The 20340-nt window shown below is 41.7% G+C and overlaps 6 protein-coding genes, 1 long non-coding RNA gene and 1 other non-coding gene across 11 annotated transcripts; 5 read left to right on the plus strand and 3 right to left on the minus strand.

Moving 5' to 3' along the window:
* Positions 1-1925: 1925 nt before the first annotated feature.
* Positions 1926-3925, minus strand: LOC145709274 (tRNA (guanine(26)-N(2))-dimethyltransferase-like). Its single transcript, XM_081786952.1, has 6 exons — positions 3609-3925; positions 3299-3543; positions 2975-3256; positions 2535-2931; positions 2265-2495; positions 1926-2192 (listed from the first exon to the last, which is right to left on the minus strand). The coding sequence occupies exons 1-6, from the start codon at positions 3923-3925 to the stop codon at positions 1934-1936; spliced, it is 1731 nt and encodes a 576-aa protein (XP_081643078.1). The 3' UTR covers positions 1926-1933.
* Positions 3926-3954: 29 nt separating this feature from the next.
* LOC145709817 (uncharacterized) lies at positions 3955-4416 on the minus strand. The gene is made up of 2 exons (XR_014134945.1): positions 4241-4416; positions 3955-4190 (listed from the first exon to the last, which is right to left on the minus strand). It is a non-coding gene; the product is annotated as an uncharacterized LOC145709817 (long non-coding RNA).
* A 684-nt stretch (positions 4417-5100) lies between these two features.
* Positions 5101-11600, plus strand: LOC145710286 (uncharacterized). Of its 3 annotated transcripts, XM_081788014.1 has the most exons (12): positions 5101-5180; positions 5399-5828; positions 6158-6261; positions 6383-6415; positions 6753-7058; positions 7365-7576; positions 8372-9207; positions 9704-10075; positions 10210-10338; positions 10443-11082; positions 11258-11381; positions 11423-11600. In XM_081788014.1, exons 2-12 carry the CDS (start codon positions 5783-5785, stop codon positions 11549-11551), a joined length of 2931 nt encoding a protein of 976 aa, XP_081644140.1. In that variant the 5' UTR covers positions 5101-5180; positions 5399-5782; the 3' UTR covers positions 11552-11600. The 3 variants fall into 3 exon arrangements, with proteins under 3 accessions (XP_081644140.1, XP_081644141.1, XP_081644142.1); XM_081788015.1 differs by lacking the exon at positions 6383-6415; XM_081788016.1 differs by lacking the exons at positions 5101-5180; positions 5399-5828; positions 6158-6261; ... (1 more) ...; positions 6753-7058; positions 7365-7576 and adding an exon at positions 7682-8037.
* On the minus strand, positions 10101-10173 carry TRNAV-AAC (transfer RNA valine (anticodon AAC)). Its single transcript has one exon. It is a non-coding gene; the product is annotated as a tRNA-Val (tRNA).
* Positions 11601-11638: 38 nt separating the features above from the next.
* On the plus strand, positions 11639-13208 carry LOC145710287 (protein arginine N-methyltransferase 1-B-like). The gene is made up of 6 exons (XM_081788017.1): positions 11639-11886; positions 11931-12082; positions 12136-12353; positions 12395-12545; positions 12594-12829; positions 12875-13208. The coding sequence occupies exons 1-6, from the start codon at positions 11645-11647 to the stop codon at positions 12977-12979; spliced, it is 1104 nt and encodes a 367-aa protein (XP_081644143.1). The 5' UTR covers positions 11639-11644; the 3' UTR covers positions 12980-13208.
* A 68-nt stretch (positions 13209-13276) lies between these two features.
* Positions 13277-15994, plus strand: LOC145710288 (tetratricopeptide repeat protein 1-like). Of its 2 annotated transcripts, none has more exons than XM_081788019.1 (8): positions 13277-14126; positions 14168-14259; positions 14328-14372; positions 14411-14609; positions 14655-15112; positions 15153-15251; positions 15297-15455; positions 15494-15994. In XM_081788019.1, the coding sequence occupies exons 1-5, from the start codon at positions 13953-13955 to the stop codon at positions 14919-14921; spliced, it is 777 nt and encodes a 258-aa protein (XP_081644145.1). In that variant the 5' UTR covers positions 13277-13952; the 3' UTR covers positions 14922-15112; positions 15153-15251; positions 15297-15455; positions 15494-15994. The 2 variants fall into 2 exon arrangements, with proteins under 2 accessions (XP_081644145.1, XP_081644144.1); XM_081788018.1 differs by having other exon boundaries at positions 15158-15251.
* Positions 15995-16029: 35 nt separating this feature from the next.
* On the plus strand, positions 16030-18284 carry LOC145708367 (tudor domain-containing protein 1-like). The gene is made up of 6 exons (XM_081786030.1): positions 16030-16227; positions 16289-16466; positions 16510-16707; positions 16754-16987; positions 17130-17253; positions 17297-18284. The coding sequence occupies exons 1-6, from the start codon at positions 16143-16145 to the stop codon at positions 17987-17989; spliced, it is 1512 nt and encodes a 503-aa protein (XP_081642156.1). The 5' UTR covers positions 16030-16142; the 3' UTR covers positions 17990-18284.
* Positions 18285-18293: 9 nt separating this feature from the next.
* On the plus strand, positions 18294-20296 carry LOC145708368 (uncharacterized). Its single transcript, XM_081786031.1, has 4 exons — positions 18294-18745; positions 18859-19019; positions 19188-19323; positions 19525-20296. The coding sequence occupies exons 1-4, from the start codon at positions 18388-18390 to the stop codon at positions 19611-19613; spliced, it is 744 nt and encodes a 247-aa protein (XP_081642157.1). The 5' UTR covers positions 18294-18387; the 3' UTR covers positions 19614-20296.
* The last annotated feature ends 44 nt before the right edge of the window (positions 20297-20340 follow it).

Raw genomic sequence — 20340 nt, forward strand, 5'->3', positions numbered from 1 at the left:
AAATGCCATCCGATACCCTTGAACGGCATAATACGATTCTTTCTTTTTCTAGGGCGATTGGCTTAGACTTTATTTTTTGAAATTTCGAAAAAAAATATTTTTAAAATTATAAAAATTTTTGCTTCCATTGGGACTAGATTAAGGATAAAGCTTTATTTTCTTCTACTAGAATAAGGGTCTCACTATGCTTACTCTGGATTTAAGTGTTTTCAGTCGAACTCAATTTAAAATTCGACTGGATAAACAATCATTATCATAAATCGACAGACGCGGTTAATTGTAGAAGTTTCTCTGTATCTGTGTGCATAATTTTCCGCCCCGTTTCCTTCTGGTCCACTTTTTGGAGGTTAACTTCTTCAAAAAATTAATTTTGGAATTTGTGAATCTCTCAGATTGAATCAGAATCAAACAGGCGGGTCGGGCGCAATGACTGGGGCGAAAACTGCGGAAGGTTGTTGAATAATGCACCCGCAGGTTCCTGATCATATATTCACCTGTAAGCGATGCAGATAAATAGTAATGAACCTCTCACATGCTCCCTGCCCGTGAGTTTGCGAAATCAAACATTCATTCTCATATTCGCGCTTCTACATTTATTCGTAGAACTATTCACTTATCACGTGTGCTAGAATTATCAAAAACGAAAGCATCTTAAGCAAATCGAAGCGTAAACGTAACATTTATTAATGATTCAGTTCTTAATTAAATTAATTATTACTTAGCTGAATAATTAATCAAGCTCTTGACTAATTTATATAACGCTATAGAAGAGGGCCATCTTTTTGAAGAAGGGGAATAACGAAGAAATAGATTTTTGGATTTATAATTTCCGAAATTAAAAATTAGTTAAAAAATCAATCAAATAAAATTCGTTAGTATAATTATTATTGAGCAAAACAGTTGAAATTCAAAATTTTTATGAACAGAACTTTAAATTTTTATGAAAAAAAGACCAATGCGAGGCAAATTATCTCAATGAGTTTCTTATTACCATTCTACAGTAACTGAAGTTCAGTCTTACCTTGAAAGTCTTCTGGAGAAGTTCTATTGTTTCGGCACCGGCTTCAACCCCATTGGACAGTGTCATCGGCGAAAAGTACCGACGATATTCTCTTCGAAATAACTCCTTCAATTACTTCAAAAATATGCCGTTTTCAGAAGAATCGCTTCTTTCTCGGTTCTCTTCTATGTCTCCAAAGACATTTTTTTCATCGAATTAAATTTCTTTTCTTTCCAAAAGCGGTTTTTCCCGTACAAGCCGATGGATGAATGTTTGGTTCTTTCGCTTTTAGATTCGTTCGGTTTCTTTCCTTCTCTACAGCACAGCTACAGTGCGCTGCGTTTTTCGTTTTTTCTGTGTCAGTTCTTTTTTTTTCTTTCTTTTCGGGACCTGGCAATCTCGGTCGTTCTACACTTGCACACTCACTGGCCAGATAATTGAATATTCATTTTTGGTAAAATAGAGTCTTGGTCATTTTAAAATTAATAAATCCGCATTAATAAATGAGGACGTTGATTGAGCACCTGTCTCAAAGAAAGAGAATTCCGAAATTATCTTAAATCGTGCGAAAGGGCTTACAGCGCCCTATGGAGTGCCTGCCACACGGAGGAACAGACTTTCACTGGATCAACTGCGTGGATTATGCCAAACACCCTTCACTACTGACTCAATCCACCCAAACAACAAAACAGCAGGCGTACTATTCGACAGCTTACACTCCACGCGCTCTAAGTTAATGAAATCCCATCAAAGTAAGCTTTTAGAAAGCCTTTGAATCGGACGATTGTGCAAAATTATAAACCTGCACGCGGTATATGTTGAAATTCATAATGCTCGCAAAAATTCAAAACGCAAAACAACCAAGTCAAAGACCATGATTTTAAAGGCCTTTAATCTTAGTGGATGATAATTTTTAGTATTTTATAATTTATTTTACAACATCACCAATCCTTCTTGGATTGGTTGATGGCAGTTAAAATTATTGGTCAGGTATTGGATCTGTCTTCGTATCTGTTTTCCTTCTTTTTCACGCTTATTTTGCTTTATTCGTTGCCTCTTAGACAATTGCCTCACGCAATTGTCTTTGCTTTCTTCATTGGTCTTTCTTTTCTTGCAATCCAGTTTTTGACCTTCTTTCATTTGCATTCGGGCTGCCGCTTTGGGACCCCAATTAGCAGGCAGCGGAGGAAACCTTGAATTTACAGTCATTTCCGATCACAATAAAGCCGGTTATAATTTCGATGCTAGTAGTTTGTATGCTCACCTTATAACATTCTTGATAGCTTTTAATCCCTTATCTTCAGCTTGCTCAAAGGAAACTTTTGTATCGCCCTGCTCATCTGAGAGGATTTTTCTTTTCACGTGATGCTCTTCAACTTTCTCCAACTTGAAGTCGTCTGTTTTCGATTTAACGTACGCGCGAAGAATGTCCCATATTACGTTCAAAGGAGCATCAGTTTTAATTATGTCTGTAGTTGCGTGAGAAGAAGATACTCTAGATTAGAATTAGATTCATTGATGCGTTGAAGATTACCTGTATCCAGCGTTGATGATCGCTGAGCGGAGGACTTGCTGTTTCATAAGCGAAAACTTGAGCACTATGCCAAAGTCTTTTTGCATATGGTAATATAGCGGGACGTCGTTGAGCTCTTCCAAACACGCCTCTAGCAGGCCGCAGAGACGCGTTTTCGTCGTCCAGACACTTTCGTCGCTGTCTTCGATTCTCCGTTGAACTGCTCGGACGAATTCGTGATTGTGCAGTGGACCTAACCACATTGGGCCGCCTTGCTTGAGACTCGTCGCGTAAGGAATTGAAGAAGCTGTGGGTACTTGAGGAGGGACGTATTTTTGTCCGTTTTCGGTCTTTTGAAGCTCGCCAAGGGTGTAATGCGTGTAACCGTGAGACTGAGGATCGCGGCAGACATAGCCAACTGGAAAAAATTAGAAATTCATTTAGATCGGAGAAGGTATTACCTTTTGTGCATGATAACTTGACATGTTTTTTGCCGTGATGGACTCGGACAAAGACGCGGATGAAAAAGTCCAAGTGGAGGGAAATGAGAGGTTCGATGTATCGGCCATATCTATTTGCCGCTCTTTCGATAGAATAGAGGACGATCCGTATCGCTTGCTCGTGGCAGAAATGAGATTTGAGAGGGAAGCTGCCGTACTTGGCGAAGCAGGCTTCGGGGTGGTTGCCGGCTAGAACGCCCATATCTGTGCACGTGACCATGAGCATGCCACCGTAGTTGACGGCTATAGATTGTTTTAAAGATTTTATGAGGAAATGAAAATTACCTTGAACAGCGGAGTCCAGAAACGGCGTCGCAGAGCCGTACGGATCCAGATCAATTACTGGGACATTGAGTTTTGGAGCCCGTCGGAGCGCCATTAACTCAATTGCGTCTTTGTTAGCGACTTCGATCCTGCTTGAACAGTCGTTGAATTTGGCGTTTCTGTGGATTTCTTGGACGGCGCTGATGGAAATGTCGTTGGCGATAACTTGGTCGACTGTTTCGCATTCTAGCGCGTAACGGCACGATCTAAAGAATAAAGATTATATTTTGAAGCCCGAGAAAGCCACGTTGGCCTATTTCTTGATAAGTACCTTAGACCTGAAGCAGAAAGTGCCTCTAAGCACTTAAACTTCCAAGGTGAAGAGTTCGGATCTTCTGCGCGCTTTTCTTGATCGAGTTTTTCGATGAGCTCCTTATTCTTCTCTTTGTACTGGACAGCGAACTCCTCAAGGACGGCGCAGGAAAGATCTCTGTTGAATACTTGGGCGGGGTTGTAGAAGGCGGGAACATCGTCGGCGTCTTCATTGCTCGGATAAACGATGCGAGCTTTTCCCTCTTTGATGCATTTGAAGCCCTCGGGAAGAAACCCAGGAAGCTCTTTCGCTTGGGCTGAGTCCGAATTCACCATCTAAAACGGAAAGAGTTAGAGATGGATAGTAAAAAAATAAGTCGGCTGGTTATAAGGATCAATGAAATAAATGAACTGTGGAGTTAAAAGATTCGGACGCAGCGGTTCAGCTGAAGGGTCATCACCTTGTGGAAGCTCCACGAAGTGGTGTCGGAATCACCGATTCCAGGTGAGGTCCTTCCCCAGTTCTTCCCTACTGGGAAACGAAGTTTTGACAACCCTCCTCTCGGAGGATTGCCTAGTCAGACACGGCGCAGGGGATTTCCTGAAATAAATGAATTAGGAATTAGCCTAAATAGATGGAAAGTATCTTACCGTGTCTGACTCTAGATATCAGCAGCTTGTACTGGCGCTTCTTCGCTGAAGCGACAAGATCGCGACTATAAGCCGCAGGTTGCGTCTTGCAACCTGTTCAGTCTTGACAGCCTTACCGATGGATACTACATATCCCAGCAGTACCCAAACGCAAGGAGTGCACGTGACCTCATATTCAATCTAAAGAAAAATGATGTTGAGATGGGTTAATAGGGAGGAAGAAAGAAAAGATAATATTTTGCAAAACAAAATGGAAAAGGGTTGGGAAACAGAATATTTGCTGTCGAAAACAGGTTTCCTGGATTAAGATTCGACGACAGTGCGTGTCCTCTCATGTCTCTCAAGCTCTGCGGATATTTTCCTGCAGAGATTTTGAAGATCTCGATCTTCGCGAGGCAGATCTTTGGAAAAGATAGTTGCCTCTTTCGTTTCGCATTTTTCACGGCAAAGTCGATCTACCAATAGATACTACAATATCCCAGCAGTACCCAAAGGCAAACGAACCGTGATCTCATATTTTTCTGAAAGATATAAAATATTGGAGATATATAAACTTAATTAATAAGAAAAGGAAGCGGAATTAAAGTTGCGAATGGGCAGGGCAAATATTTATACAGTAAGCATTGATAGTGTTAGCCTCTAGTCTAAAGTAGTCTTCGTAGTAAGTTCTCTAGTGGATCAGCCAATCAGTTAATCCTAAAATCTCAAAAATGATTTTGCGTGCTTATCTGATCTTGACATTGACCTTGACTGATTTTGCCTCGAAAGCAGAACCCACTTGACCATGGTGGCGCCACCAATGAGCGCGTAACTCCGCGCCGCCCACGCTATTGAGCGCCATGAATGAAAAAAAGTCACTACGAGCGCGAGGCCCTCCTACGGGCGAATGAAAAAAGGGGTCGAAAAAAGCGATAGCGAAAAAAATAGAATTTAAACCCGAGTGAGTAATTATTATCATAAATTTAAAGGGGACGAATTAAATAATTGGGGAAGGAGAAAATAATTGAAAGAAGAATAAAATTGCCCTTTTTTGACCATTTTTAAGAAGAAAGATTAATAAAAAAAGCTGTTATTTCATTAAATTCGTCGGTGTTATATAAATTATGTCTCTAGGAAATTGATAGAGCTTTCATCAAAGAATTCATCTCGCTTTTCTAGCTCGGTGGCTGACTCTCCGAAGAAGATAGAAAAAGAGGATCAGCACATCCGAGGAGGAAGAACATCCTGCCAAGTGGCTTAGAGGCAAAATACTCCCCGAGTAGCCTAGAACAAAAACCGAGGAAGAAGAAATCGAAAAGGACGAAAAGAAGATACAATGTCTTCAACATCCTAAAAAAGAAGAACTGCACTTCACTTATTGATCGAAAATGACGATGAAAACGAAAGACAAAAGAAAAACCTTAAGAAAAAATTAGACGCGAAAACCAAACGTGCCGAGCAGAAGAAATAAAAAACACTGTTCTACTAAACAAGAAGACGAAAAAAAAATAAAAAGAAACAAGAAGAAAAAGAAGAGATATTTCAATTTTTGAACTATCAAAAATGGAAAAAGAAGATCCAGTTAGTGGCCCACAGATTCCCCCTAGTGGTGAGTTTTTTAAGGGGACAGGGGTCGAAAAGGCTTCTTATATCCTCTATAAATCAGTATTTTATTTGATAGTTTCGAAGCAAAAGATCAAGTTTTAAATAGTTCCTTCTCCTAATTCTATCAAGAATATCGCATTATCTCAATTTTCGTATCAAGATTAAAATTCTAATTTGCTCATTTGCTCGAGCAATGAATAAAATACACAAGTTATCGTCACGGTTATGGTCACATACTTGATAAGAACAGAAGTAGAAGTCGAATTTCCCAAGAAAACTTGGAATAGAAATTCATCAGTGCATCTTTTCGAAGTAATAAAAATACCTTTCTAGGGCGAATTGTGGCCTTATCAGAGCGACAGCAGATGGCGCTTTTGAAGAAGATAGAAGACAAGCGAAAACTACAGTTGAGCTTGAAATGCCAAACAGATCCACAAGTAAGCCTCTTCCAAGACTAAAAAACTACTGAAATTAACTAATGAAAAGCGACTTTTCGATAATTTTGCTTTTTGTAAATTACGAAAGCTGATTCATTTATAATTTAACAAAAAATTCCAGGAATTCGTCAAGCCAAAATTTTTTAAAGAAGCGGTAACAAACAAAATCTTCCTTCTTGTCATTTTCTTACTCGTAGAAAATTCATTCTCGCACAGAGTCACAGAGTTTCAGTTAGAATGTAGCATCTTCCTTTCAAGTGATCAAAAATCGGTTATCGTCTATGCTCGAATTATCTATTGCATGGCTTCACATACAGTATTCTTAGCGGATACCTTCATTGAATTTTCTTCGAAAAAAATTCTGAAAAAGGGTATCCTCCCGACCGGGAGTCCCTGTTGGAGGCTCCAATGTTACTTATGTTATCTCATCGCATGCTCTACCTGTCCATACCTGGCCAACTTATAATAAATATCTCTAATAAAAGCTCTAGAATAAAAAAGCGTTCAACAAACTGAACAAACGAAACGACCGCGGAGAAACTGCGCTCCACCGAGCCACAATCAAGGGCGACCACAAAAAAGTAGTCGAGCTCCTCGGCCAAGGAGCCGACGTCAACGCCAAGGACTACGCCGGCTGGACGGCGCTGCACGAAGCTTGCAACCACGGCTACTTGGAGATCGTCAGAACTTTGATCGAGCACGGGGCCGATGTTTCCGTCAAGGGACTGGATGGAGATACGCCGCTGCACGACGCGGCGGTCAATGGACACGAAGAAATTACAATCGCGCTGATTCAGGTTAGCACAAAATTTTCTAAGCGTGAGTCCTTAGTCTCTAAAAAGCATATTTTCGAAAGTTCTCGTCTAAAACGCTAGAGCTCAAATTCACGATCTTGCATAAAGACCGAGACTGATATTATGAAATTATCGATCTGTATGTATCTAGTCGAACCTCCCTGTCTCGTCACGTGACTATCCGTTCCAAAAGTAGCGAGAAGCTTGAGTAAGAGGAGAATTAGAATTAACGAATTGAATTAGCCCGTGATCTACTAATTAGCGCGAAATAGAATCTATTCCAACAAATATCGAATTTTCGCTTTTTAGTCTGGCGCGAACCCAGAGGCGGAGAATGACAAGAAGGAGACGCCGCTTGAAGTTGCGGAAGACGCCGAGACGCGACGCTTGCTTCTAGAGGGAATTCCCATCTTCAAAGAATACGAAAAGACGCGAAAAAAGACTTTGCAAGCGGCAAAAGCTGGCAATTTTGCCGATTGTCTCACCACCGAAGCCGACGATCCTCCCAAATCTAGCACAAGGTAAATAACCCAGCTTTTTCAAACCAGGAAGCAGCGGTTCTTGATTAATGTCTACCAGACAGAGACCAGCCGACCGTAAGTTGATTAGAGTGAGGCGCACGTGTGAAAGTTAACCCACGCATGCAAGAATTTAAATGCAGACATAGATCAGACAGGACGCAGACAGGAAATGAAGTTCAATTTTTGATGGCGATATTGAGCATAGATTGGTGGTACCAGCGGGGCTTTCGTCCCCTGCGCCACCCTGAGAGAGACCTTGAAGGACCCACTAATGCCTCCCAAGAGCAAGCAAAGCAAAGTAGCCAAAAAGCAGCGTGTTACTATCTTCCTCCATCCGGCCAAGCTCCTCCATCGATGGGAAGCTACCCTTTCGAGAACTCGTGCATTTCGATAATGCATGAAATCGAACAAGAAATAGAAAAAGAAGCGGAAAAATTAACTTCGGTTCTTCCGGTTCTTCAGTAAGCCTCCAGTCAAATGCAGGTCATCCAACTAATTCAATGAAAAAACTTTTTTTCATTGAAAACTCATTTTCACTACAATTTAATTAACGTATTTTTGAGAGCTGAATCAAATTAAGCAATTTGAGCGATTCCGAATTCTCAATTCATTATATATTTATCTAAGTAGATAGATGCATCGTTGCATAAAAAGATCATTTTTTGCACGAAAAAAGAGCATTTTCTCGTTTTTCTCTTTTTTAAAAGATCGATCACTACTGGTAGTTGATCGTCAACGATAAGAGATGATAAATGCGATTTTTTGAAATGAAGTGATTCATCTTTTTTATTTTAGTCCGAGAAAAAGGAGCGATTCAGTCTTTTCCGCCGAAGAAGGCCCCTCCCCATCAAGCTCGGAGACGCCCAAGAGCACTGCCGTACAGCCTACAGCAATACCTCCAGTATCAGCAGAAGACAGTCAGAACAATCAATCGGCCATGGCCAAGGACAAAAAAGAAAAGAAGAAACGGGAGGAGAAGGAGCGCGAAGAAGCGGAAGAGCGCAAACTCCGGAAGCAGAAGAAAAAGGCGGAACGCGAACGAGCCCATCGCGAAGCAATCGAAGCAGGAAAACAGCCAATTCCCGAGACGATCGAAGAACGGGACAAACGATGGACGGAGGAGATCAAGATGAAAGTAACCCTCGAAGCGCAGCAGAAAAATCTGCAGCTGACGCCTGACCAGTTCAAAAAAGTTGTCGAACGGAGAATTCAAAAACGAAAGGAGAGGCATCAGAATAAAGCGCTTCTTAGAGAGCAACAAAACGCAGCGCTTCTCAAAGCCAAACGGATGAAGGAGCAAAAGGAAAAGATCGCCCGACAACGAGGTCTTCCTCCGCCTTCTGCCAACGGTGCGGACCCGCCGAAGAGGGAGAAGCTCTCTTCCTCCGGCTCCACGGACTTGAAAGGACCGCCAGAGAGCGGCGATCAGACCGGCACTCCGAAGAAGAAACATAAGGGAGAAAAAACAGTGAAGAAAGAAGGTGGAAACGAAAGTGGACGGAAACCATCGCTCAAGTTCGACTCCAACTTCCTTGACCAAGTCGATCTCATCAAAAAGTCCAAGGAAAGCCTCAAAGCGCACAAGAACAAGCAAAAAGAAATTCGCGATCGGGACCAAAAACGATACAAAGGTAACCACGATCTTCTTTTCTCCAATTTGATCCTTCCGTAGCTAGTTAAATAGAGGGTTGCCAAGAGATTGCCCTTATAGATTCTATAATAAAGAATGCACATTGGCTAAAAGTAAGGCAATTCCTTCAAGGATGTCTGATCTAAAGTTAGTTATTCTTTATGTGAACGTGGTCTAAAGTTAGTTTCCCCTGAGGACCTCCAGCTTTAGACTGATTTCGCATTGAAGACGAACTTATTTTAGGCAACTTTTATACGAAACGATAGCCAAACTTTTAGCCACTTTATTCGCCTATCTTTAGGCCATCCTCTATCATAAAACTAACCCCTTTTCTTCCTCTAGATGATTTTGAGGCCCAGCATAAGTATTACGGTAAAACGAGTACGCCTGATTCACTTTTCATTAATTTTTCTTTGAATTTGTTTTGAGAGTATGGACATTTTATTAACTCAAACGTTTATTACTTCTCAATATCACTTCTGACCATTTCATTCTAGAGCTGCAGCGATTAAAAGAGCTCGACAATGCAAAACGCAGCGAATTGAAGGCGCTTTCCGACTCCAACGTCCAAGAAAAAAAAATCGGCGACAAAAGACCGCGCCTCGGCTCCACCAACGATTTCCTTGCTTCCTCCAAAAAGCCCAAAGTGGACATTGGGCGACAAGGCCAAAATGAAAGCGGGGGAATCCAAAGTTCAAGCATTGGAAGTGCCACTAGCACTTTTACGCCTCTCGTTCCGAAGAAAATCGAAGCCCAGCAACCGACTCTCAACTTTAAACCAAACGAAACTGTTACTCCATCTTCCCAAAGTCTAACAAACCAAGTTCAGTCCAAGCAACATCAAGCAAATACTCAAAATTCGAATAAAGGTAAAAACACGAAAATAAAAAAGCATGTTTCCGCCCGGGCTCGAACCGGGGACCTTTCGCGTGTTAGGCGAACGTGATAACCACTACACTACGGAAACTTGAAGGGCCATCATTAGCATTTCTTTTTATTGAAGACGCAGCGAGCCTACCTCAAGAGACAGGCGCGAAAGACGCAATTTCTCCATCGAAACAACCCCCAAAACAGCCGCCGAACGGGCTGCCTTCCCGACGAGTCTCAGTAATTCAAGAAACACCACTTAATCAGGAATGGGTTGGCATAATTTTAAGCGAAAAATGGGAAAAATTTTAAATAAAAAAATAAATTTTTCCCGCTCTTGAATATAATTTTGATTGCCATCCCCCAAAAAGCAAAAAGAGCAGCCGAAGACTGGCCCACCATTCAAGCCTAAATTCAAATGGCTCACGGAAAAGGGCCACAATCAGCTACAAAAGCGCATCGAAGCGCAGCCGAAGACGCTGAAAGTCGTCACCTTCAATCATCTGCGGCTAGCCGAGTCGCATAACGAGCAATACGCCGGAAACACGACGAGAAAGACGGTGCACGACGAGCAGCTGAATGATTTCGACGAACGAAACTGCATCAATGAGCGAATCCAGCAAAACTGGAGGAAGATCCGACCCGTTATCCCTGACGCGCCACACGATATCGAAAACTTTAAACTACTAACTGGCGAATACCACTTAGAAACTTCCGTCCAGGACAGGGCCGCCTTCCCTAAACTGGCACCGCCGCCAGAACTGCCAGAAAAATTGCAACTACTTTTTAAAAATCAAGAAAACGAACGATGGAAACTCAGACAGGAGCAAACCGTTGTCCTCGAAAAACTGCGCCTGTCATACGAGCAACGAGTTCTTCGTTGCTACACCGAGGCAAAACGACTAGAATTGGGTGTTGCTGAATACTCCGCTACCGCGTTTTTGCAGCAAATGAACTTTGATAACCAGTACCAGCTTCCAATAGATGAAATGCAGAAAAAAGATAACAGGTTTCATTCTACTTTCAACAGATTAACTGAGAATGAACTAGACGTTTCTTTGCTAGAATTCAAGAATTTGGAAGAAATTAATACCGAAAAGCTTATTTTACGCCACCTTCATAGCAAAGAAGGGTCTATTTTTGCCCAATCCTAGTTCAGTGTAGTAGAATTAACATTTTTTTAGAAACAGATACACCCCACGAGTGCTCAACAAACTTCTTGACGATGCTAAACACGATTTTAAACTGAAACAGCATAAAATAATTGAGCGACAAAGGATGGACAATGAGACCTGCTACATGCTTCAGGTAATTCCACATTCATTCGAATCATCCTTCTTATCCTTCAGGTCACTAACTGGCAGCTGAAGGCTCAGCAGTTCAGTCGGGATAATGCGCCAAAAACTATCAACGATGTGCCGGAAGAATACGTTCCCAAAGTCCCTGTCATTGAAGAAGCAGAGCTGCCTATTTTTTAAAATTTTATATATGTTCCTCTTTGTCTCAATCATTTACAACACGCTCAAGAAAATTGCTTGTTTGATAAACGCTTTCTTTTTCAGAGAAGCGAAATGGTTACGATTGAAGTAAAAGAGTCGATTGAAGACAAAGTGTCGGCAAGCGGTGATGCTAGTCAAAGCAAGACCCAGCAACCCGCTGCCCCAAACGGCAATGGAAAAGCCGAAGACATGACTTCTGCTGATTATTATTTTGATAGCTACGCGCACTTTGGCATTCACGAAGAAATGCTCAAGGATGAAGTCAGAACAATGACCTACAGGGACTCAATGATCCTCAACAAGCACCTCTTCAAGTAAGTCACCCTAGTAGTGTTCGATATCTATTCATTTTTCACAGGGACAAGATCGTTCTCGATGTGGGATGTGGCACTGGAATCCTCTCAATGTTCGCCGCAAAGGCAGGAGCGAAAAAAGTTATTGGAGTTGACATGTCCGGCATTATCGAGCACGCGCGAAAAATCATCAAGAAGAATGGTTTTGAAGATACGAGTAAGTCAAAAGCTTCTATTAATTCTTGATTAAAATACTAACAAAATGATCAGTCACGCTGATCCAGGGAAAGATGGAAGAAATCGAACTACCAGAAGGTATCAAGCAAGTCGATATTATCGTTTCTGAATGGATGGGCTACTGTCTTCTCTACGAGACAATGTTACCGTCCGTCCTCTATGCCAGAGACAAATACCTTGCCAAAGGAGGCCTCTTGTTTCCTGACAAATGCTCGATGTACATCACTGCTATCGAAGACGCCCAATACAAAGTAAGACCTAACCAAAATCATGGTATAAATCAACAATCCAGGACGAGAAGATCCACTTTTGGGACGATGTGTACGGCTTCAACATGGAGCCAATCAAAAAGCTAGCGTTGATCGAACCTTTAGTCGATGTGGTTGACGGCAAACAAGTCAACTGCACTCACGATCGGTTGATTTCTTTCGATCTTCAAACAGGTACTTATTACTAGAAGATTATCAGGATTATTGCTATCTCATTTCAAGTAACTAAAGAAGAGTTGTCGTTCCGCGCGGACTTCCTGATTCAAGCAACTCGCAAGGACATGGTGCATGCATTGGTCGTTCACTGGGATTGCGAGTTCACGCACTGTCACACTTCCATCGGCTTCAGTACCGCCCCGTCCGCGCCCTACACGCATTGGAAACAGACTGTTTTCTATCTCGACCAAGATGTCTACATTACTCCCGGCGACAAGATTGAAGGAACCTTTGAGATGAAGGTACACTTCTCTCCTTCTTAACCACGGCATAACGATGATTTTTAGCCGAATGACAGGAATGAGCGAGACATGGACATCGTGCTGTCTTCTACGCATGTCCAGAATGACGGCGTTTCCTTTTCCCAGTCTATGGCTTACAGCATGCACTAAAATGTCAAAAATCCGATATTTAAAATGTGCGAGGCTCGCACGAGAGCCCAATCACTGACATTTTCCGCATTTAAAACCCGCATCTTTTTCGCGCCAGGATTTAGATGCATATTTACAGAGTTACTTTCATCCTCATCCTACCTGTCAGGCGTGAAAATTTAACCAAACTAGGAAAATTAACTCCATATGATGACAAACTGCCTTTTCCCATCTCTTCAATTCATTCAGCTCCGGTTTTATATAACGACTATTTGAAACTGTCGATGCTACCAAAAATATCCGAAAAACATCTTTATTATATTTTGTTCAAATTTCAGCATGCCACCTCGAGCAGACGATCATCATAATCGTCGTGATCTGATTCCAAATCACATTCTGCGTGAAGCCAGAAGAAATCGTCGGGTAAACGCACAACTGAACCGAATCTTCTTCGCCCTTGATTTCACACGACGCTTTCTCGAATCACGACGAACTCCAGAAGAAAACAGAGACAATCCAATAACTCCTCGCCATGTCTACCGTTTCTTGATAAACGCGGCTCGACATTTTCGACGAATGAACGGAACATGCACAAGACTTCGAATGAGAGGACGATAATTCTGTAATTTACTGTCAAGCGGTACAATGTGTAAAAAGGAGCCCATGCGTGTATCAAATAAGATGATCCAGTAAACACGATATCAAGAATTGCTGTTGAAGAGTTAATCTTAAAACTGCCAGCGATCAAATAAAAAATAACAAACTGCCTTGCCTCGAGTCTTATTATTTTGAAAAATAATAAACGCAGATAGGGCAAAAAATGTACCTTTGTCTTACGTCTTTGTAAATTTGATAGAAATGCTCTTGAATTAATACATATTGAGGCTGTACTTATCTCCAGTGGTCGTCTTATAATTTGAATTGAGGAATTGCAAAAAAAATAGATTTTCATACACTTGGTTTGTTTCTATCAAGGTAATTCGACAAATTTAAGATGTCGGAAACAGAAGCTGATGAATTTTTCGACGCAGTAGAAACCCTTGATCCCGATGATCAGTCCAATGAGCCGGTGAAAAAAGGGTCTTCTCCAACTCCCGCTAGTCCAGCACAACAGGCATCGTCCCCAGTTGATCCTCCTCCTGTTGAGGAAAGATGGAGTATCATGATGGTACGAGTGTTCATGTTCCAGTCGTTGCATAGTCGTTTTAGAAAAATCTTGTGCAAGCTGTGAAGAATGCCGATGACAGAAAAAGAGAGGGCAATCAATCTTTCAAAGAAGGGCGGTTTCCTGATGCAGAATCAGTTTTGGGAGGGCTCTATTTCAAGACACCTTTAGATTTTTAATGGAACTGAAGATCAAGCCTAAATGAGATTATCTCGCAGCGCTGAAGTGTCTTCCTTCCAAAGAACTATGGTAGGACTTCAAAAATTTTCGACTATTAATTTGATAAGCGAGGAGTACCGAAAACATCAAACTGAAAAAGGGGAAAGCTCGTTCGAAGAACCAGCCGCTGATGAACGTGCAGTCCTCTACGGAAATCTCTCCGCAGCGCTAAAAAAGCTTGATAGAATTGAAGATGCTATAAAAGCTGCTGCAGAGTCGCTACAGCTCAAAAGTGACTACCTCAAAGTCAGAATACGCCGTGCCGAGGTTTCTTGTTCTTTCATTTTGCTCATACTGATGCTAATGTTCTAGCTTTACGAAGAAAATGACCAACCACATGAATCGCTCGAGGATTGGAAAGTCGTCGCCGAGCAAGATCCGGCCAACAATGATGCAAAAAGAGCACTGAGGAGGTTGCCGCCCAAAGTCGAAATCAAGAACGAACAAATGAAGAAAGAAATGATGGATGGACTGAAAAAACTTGGAAATATGTGTCTTAGACCGTTCGGCCTTTCTACTGAAAACTTCAAATTTGAGGACAATGGCCAGGGCGGCTATAACATGCAATTTCAGCAATAAACTCTTTTCTTCACCTATGCCTAAATGAACTTTGTATTAGAAGGCGTACACTTAGAATGATATCCCGCGTAACTGTGCGCTATTTCAAGCCTAACGCTCCTCGGATAAAGATTCCTACGACGAATTTAATCGAAACGGCACCAAAAACAGATAAAGGACGCTTCTGGCGACAGGGAAAGGCACTAGTGAAAGTAAGTCCGGAACGCTGTCAATAATAATTTAAAGTTGAAGCGTAGAGACATGGGACGTCCTTCATTATGCTGCGGCTCGTTGTCAACATTTCTTGCTTTTCGGTGCTAACCAAGGCATATTTGGACTGGATTCCTTCAGGTAGTAGAGATTCCAGTTGGATTTTTTTAAATCTATTTTCATAAGGCCATATCTACGATCTCGTGGAGCTAATAAAGAAGGTTGCGGACGAAGGCTACATCCAGAGTCTATTAGAAGGCGAATACGACTTCGGAAACGGTGTCACAGTCAGTGGCGAGGTTGGTGCGCGATTTGCCCTCTCACAAATCATCTTTCTTCTTATCTGTAAGTCCTTTCAGTGAAATATAGGTTTTTATGTTTAGTTATTCCGAGAAATGCACTTGCCGTATGGATGATGTACAATATCGCCAACAGTCCTAGTTATAATGCTGCCAGATTTCGCCGGACAAGTATTGCATACGGAATTTTTGCGTTCATTGGTGCATTTTTGACGATCCAAACCGTCCTTCTCAAGCACACTTCAATGGCTGACTTTGCAGCAAAGGAAATGGGGCTAAAATTCACAAGACCATATTTACGATCTCGTTTATGAAAGTCGGTTCACTTGTCGACCGAATGGTGAAATCATATCAAAGTTTCAATTAATCCCAATCGAAGAAGTGGATAGATGATACGCATCAAAAATTTACTGAAGAAGGGAGATCAAAGGAAGACATCGATAAAGCCATGCTGCCTCTGATAGAAAACTACATCTATCTAAAATATCTGAAGAAACTAACTGTTGATGATTTACGTTCATACTACGAATCGAAGTGGATTGAAAAAAGCGAATAAAGAAGTTCAAATATATTTTTTACCATTGAGTTTTATTAAAATCAATGTTCCTCGGTTTAGATGGTCAAAGTCGTTCGCACAAGACCTTGTCGTCGAGAACCGGCACCTGGGGACTCGCTGTCGGTTTTTTTCACGGCATGCAGCGTGTTTGATGGTTCACTATCGCTCTGGGGCCAAATGATCGAGCTCGACGATCCGTATAATGAGTTCAAGGCAAAGATCGAAGATGTCGCTCAATCAGCCTCGGAGACATCAAAAAAAGGCAAAAAAGGATCCCTTAGCGTGAAGTGTATGTAACAGTAGTTAAATGAATTTAAATTCAGAGTTCAACGATGGAGACGGATGTTTACTGAAGTACAGCTGCGATCAGACGTGGTACAGGGGGAGAGTAATGAACAAAATCTTCGAACGAAAAGCTTCTTACAGAGTTCACCTTATTGATTACGGAAATGTAGAAATCGTCGACCAGAACTCGATAAAAGCCATTCCAAATGAAATCAGGTACTGATCTTTGAATTACGCCGAAATAAAATTTCGTATAAAGTGAAGATGCTTATCCGGCACATGCTTGTAAGTTTTTCCTTTCTGGAATTCATCCAACTCGCAATTGCTGGAGCATAGAAGCCATGCACGCAGCGGAAAAGTTTTCCGTTTATCGCTCCTTTACTGTGAACGTCATCTCCGTGTCCAAAGACCGCGTTTATCACATTCACTCGCCGGAGATCAACGCGCACCTCCAATCGTAAGTTCTTTCCACTTTCACCGGTCCTTCTATCCCTCTATTTTAGGATTGACCTTGGCCGGAGTGTGACACGCTCCGAAATCACCGGTTTCATCAGCCACCTTCCCCTCGACGACCCTCTTAGTTTTTACCTTCAGCCAAATGAACACCCTTCTGGGGAATCGCTCCAATCGCTTTCTGCTGCTATCAATAATGTTTATAGTACTACCACTGCACCCGAAAAACTAGCCAGAGAATTCTGCGTTCCAAACACCTACTGCATCGCACTTTTTGCCAAAGAGTAAGTTGAAATGAAAGGGCTAGCCATTAAGAAACGAGATTTTTCGTCATTCTTTTCTGTTAAAATTTTCTACGAAAAATCTCGATTCTTCATATCTGCTTTCTTGAATTGATTCTGTAAACGACTAATTTCAAATTTCTAGTCGATTTGCTCGAGCACGAGTTCTGTCGGTGGATCAAACCACTGACATGGTTAGGATATTATTTATTGACTATGGAAACTCAACAACAGTTCTACGCAACAGCCTCTGCACAATTCAAACACAGGTGGGTTTAGCTGATTGTGACCCAGAATAAACTAGGTTTTTAGTTCGTCGATTTAGCACCCTTCGCCGTGAAATGCCGCATTTTCAACTGTTCGCTAACATCGTCCCGCTCTTCAGTAGATGTGTACCAGCACGTCAAGGAGATGATCGGTTACGAATCGCCACATCCGAAGCAAGTTCACTGCACGGTCGTTGGCCCATCCTATCTAACCAACGACGACTTTTTAATTCGCTGCGTAGTGCTGCAGAGCCACGAGCTATCCTCCGGCATCCGTCTTGAAACACGTCCCCTGGCGAAAGGCTGGTTGGTGCGCGCCCAGGGCGATGCTACGACGCGTCCAAGAGCGAAAAGTCCCTTCGCCAAGCGACTCAAGTACCTGACCAAGATCAACGAGCGTGAAGTAGAAAGCCAACAATACATCAAGTCCGAAACCATCCCATGTCAGATAACTGCCATTGAGGAATCATACTTATGGGTGGTCCAAGCTGAAACTGTAGCCGCACGCGATGAAATGACGAAAGCGCTGAATGATTTCGTCGATGAAGGAGAGAGCACATCGAAGTGTTTCCCTCGAATCCCGGCATTCAAAACGGTCGTGTCTGCATCGGCAAATGGTCGGTCGACAACAAATACTATCGGCTACGCTTTGACCAAGAGAACGAATGCTTCCGCTTTCTCGATTATGGCAATGCTGCCATTTTGTACAACGACAAAGACACGCACGGCGGCTGTGTAGAAGAACTATGCCGCCTTCCTGACGATTTCCGAGCCGCTCCTTTCGCCATTTGCACGATTCCATGTGGGTCACCGACGCAAGAGTTCCTCACTGATTTAATGAAGAACGAGGAGCTATTCGACGTCACCTTTAGACGACTCAAGCCACCTGGAAACGGGCAAATGGGATGGCTGATTGACATTCCGATTTGGAACCAATCGAACCAGAAGTTGACCGATGATCACGTCAAATTCGTTAACAACCGCTTCTCCGTCAATACCACTATGGCCGGTGTGATACGGCATATAGGAATGGATAAAATAATACAATAATGAAAAGCTAATATTATCATAATCTGGTTTAATCTCTGATCTTAGTAATTGAATCTGTAATTATCTAATTGAAAAGACAGCGAGCAAATGACAGTATATCTGACGTTCCAAGAAGATGATTTCAAAAAAGAAGAAGTCCAGGAAACAATTTTGAGAATATCTGAAGAAGGGCAGCTCCTTTCCCTGGTAGAAGAGCCTGTTGAACTGGGCCAGATTGTGCTTGCTATTTACCCTGCCGACTCAGAGCTGTATCGGGCGCGCATCAAGAGCTTCGAAGAGTACACAGGCCTTATCGAAGTTCAATTTATCGATTTTGGTGATCGGGCGTTTGTTTGCATTACAGACCTGTATTTCTATGACTGCGAGCGATTCATGAATGAACGGCCGCTCGCTTATCAAGTACATGTTAACGGGCTCCAAGCTAAATCTCTAAAAACGAATGCATGTAAGTTCGAATCGCTCTTCTCTTTCATGTTGCTAAAGGAATCCAATTAACTTAATGGTAGCAAGCTTTTTTAATGGTTTTGTGATACGCTCTGTTAGATACGTCTATTTTAGCCGCGTTGTATGAATACTTTGCCGCCGCTTTTACTGGAGTGCATATCAGTGCTAATATCACGGAGATAGATAAGCATGGGGAGATCTGGGTTGACCTTGCTCATCCGAACTCGCCGTTTGATCTGCTTTACGAGCTGTTCAATGGTTACAAAGCGGTCCAGGTACATAAAAAAAGGTTTTTCTGCAAAAGTTAACATAGTAACTCCCTTATTTTTTCACCAGAGAAACTTTTTTCAGAGCGCTAAAGGGTATCGCTAAGTCACATTTTGCAGAAAAGTCAAATGAAAAAGGGCCTTCGCTACATCTTATAGCGTCTGATAATTGTTTAGATGCTCCCTCCTCAAACCGTCTCCTACTGTTTGACCGACGTTCCATTCGAAACCGACTCCCCCAGAGCGAGTATTTCAAACTTCACCGCTTCACCAGAAGTAAACAACAATAACCAAGGAATCTATCTAACCCAAGGTCCGGGTGAAAAGGCTTCCTCGAAGGAGGATAGCGGCACGTCGCTTACGACATTCCATATATAATTGAAAAACATTTCCATTCAAACATGAGAGAGGTAGAAGCGTCGGTCCTGGCATCATCCGCCGCTAGATCAGATCAATAAAATCTGTAAATCATAAAATCTTCAAAATCAAGATATTTCTTTCACCCGAATCCAAGCTGAAGATGGCTGTTATTACCCAGTTCTGTGCGAAGGCGCCGAAAGTGAACATGCACTTACATCGCCCTCGTTGCCCGAATCTTGCTGATTATGATTATCAATCATCCTCTCCATTACGCCTCAAGCTGTTCTCACTCACTCATCGAAATAACCTTAACTTCGAGCCCCAAGTTCAAAAAAACTAGTTATAAAATTAGTTAAAAGCTCAACAACTTTAGTGTCTTATTCTTCGCCTAGACTGACTGTTATTGTTTTTTTTTGTAATTTATTATACATAATTTATTATTTATTGTTCGGAGATCGGACCACATTTTTTTTCATTGTGATCAAAACTGACTAAAGACAGTAAAGAATAGACATTAAGAGCTGGAGTTTTCTTGAAACTTTTCTGTTAAATTCAGCATAATAACTTCCTTTTTGTTGGACTAAATAAAATAATGGTGTAGCTATATTAGATTTTAAAGAAAAGTATGAAGATAAATTTCGATTCATCATGTCTTACCCCAATCATGCAACGTACTACATAGTATCTACATAGGTATATTTATATATACATATTTATCAAAGTAAGAGTGACTAGTAGTGACAAGTATTGGGTTATTGTAATTTTGCCCTACTCGTTCAAAGAGTGAACTCATCTGTACCTTTCTTTTTTACTATTTTTATGATTTCTCATGCAAAGTTTCAAAAAAGTAACTGCAAAAAACCTAAAAGTCAAAGTATAATACTATTCAAAAGTTTTGATACTAAAACGAAATACTATTTAATATAATTTTATTGCTAAACGGATAAATCATTCCTTTTCTAATGCTTGA

Source organism: Oikopleura dioica, chromosome XSR (genome assembly GCF_907165135.1).
Source record: "Oikopleura dioica chromosome XSR, OKI2018_I68_1.0, whole genome shotgun sequence".
Taxonomy (NCBI): Eukaryota; Metazoa; Chordata; class Appendicularia; order Copelata; family Oikopleuridae; genus Oikopleura; species Oikopleura dioica.

Coding starts and splice junctions, on each gene's coding strand:
- LOC145708368 (XM_081786031.1), top strand. CDS start 18,388: ATGACAGTATATCTGACGTTCCAAGAAGATGATTTCAAAAAAGAAGAA. Junction 19,020..19,187: donor ATGGTTACAAAGCGGTCCAG/GTACATAAAAAA, acceptor ATAATTGTTTAG/ATGCTCCCTCCTCAAACCGT. Junction 19,324..19,524: donor AGGAATCTATCTAACCCAAG/GTCCGGGTGAAA, acceptor CCCGAATCCAAG/CTGAAGATGGCTGTTATTAC.
- LOC145710288 (XM_081788019.1), top strand. CDS start 13,953: ATGTCGGAAACAGAAGCTGATGAATTTTTCGACGCAGTAGAAACCCTT. Junction 14,373..14,410: donor CTTCCTTCCAAAGAACTATG/GTAGGACTTCAA, acceptor TAATTTGATAAG/CGAGGAGTACCGAAAACATC. Junction 14,610..14,654: donor TCAGAATACGCCGTGCCGAG/GTTTCTTGTTCT, acceptor CTAATGTTCTAG/CTTTACGAAGAAAATGACCA.
- LOC145709274 (XM_081786952.1), bottom strand. CDS start 3,925: ATGGTGAATTCGGACTCAGCCCAAGCGAAAGAGCTTCCTGGGTTTCTT. Junction 2,932..2,974: donor CAAGTTATCATGCACAAAAG/GTAATACCTTCT, acceptor AATTTTTTCCAG/TTGGCTATGTCTGCCGCGAT. Junction 2,193..2,264: donor GCTATCAAGAATGTTATAAG/GTGAGCATACAA, acceptor TGTAAATTCAAG/GTTTCCTCCGCTGCCTGCTA.
- LOC145710287 (XM_081788017.1), top strand. CDS start 11,645: ATGGTTACGATTGAAGTAAAAGAGTCGATTGAAGACAAAGTGTCGGCA. Junction 12,354..12,394: donor TCGAAGACGCCCAATACAAA/GTAAGACCTAAC, acceptor TCAACAATCCAG/GACGAGAAGATCCACTTTTG. Junction 12,546..12,593: donor TTCTTTCGATCTTCAAACAG/GTACTTATTACT, acceptor TCTCATTTCAAG/TAACTAAAGAAGAGTTGTCG.
- LOC145708367 (XM_081786030.1), top strand. CDS start 16,143: ATGATCGAGCTCGACGATCCGTATAATGAGTTCAAGGCAAAGATCGAA. Junction 16,228..16,288: donor CTCGGAGACATCAAAAAAAG/GCAAAAAAGGAT, acceptor ATTTAAATTCAG/AGTTCAACGATGGAGACGGA. Junction 17,254..17,296: donor TCTGCACAATTCAAACACAG/GTGGGTTTAGCT, acceptor CTAGGTTTTTAG/TTCGTCGATTTAGCACCCTT.
- LOC145710286 (XM_081788014.1), top strand. CDS start 5,783: ATGGAAAAAGAAGATCCAGTTAGTGGCCCACAGATTCCCCCTAGTG. Junction 6,416..6,752: donor CAAAATTTTTTAAAGAAGCG/GTAACAAACAAA, acceptor TAAAAGCTCTAG/AATAAAAAAGCGTTCAACAA. Junction 7,577..8,371: donor CCTCCCAAATCTAGCACAAG/GTAAATAACCCA, acceptor TTTTTATTTTAG/TCCGAGAAAAAGGAGCGATT.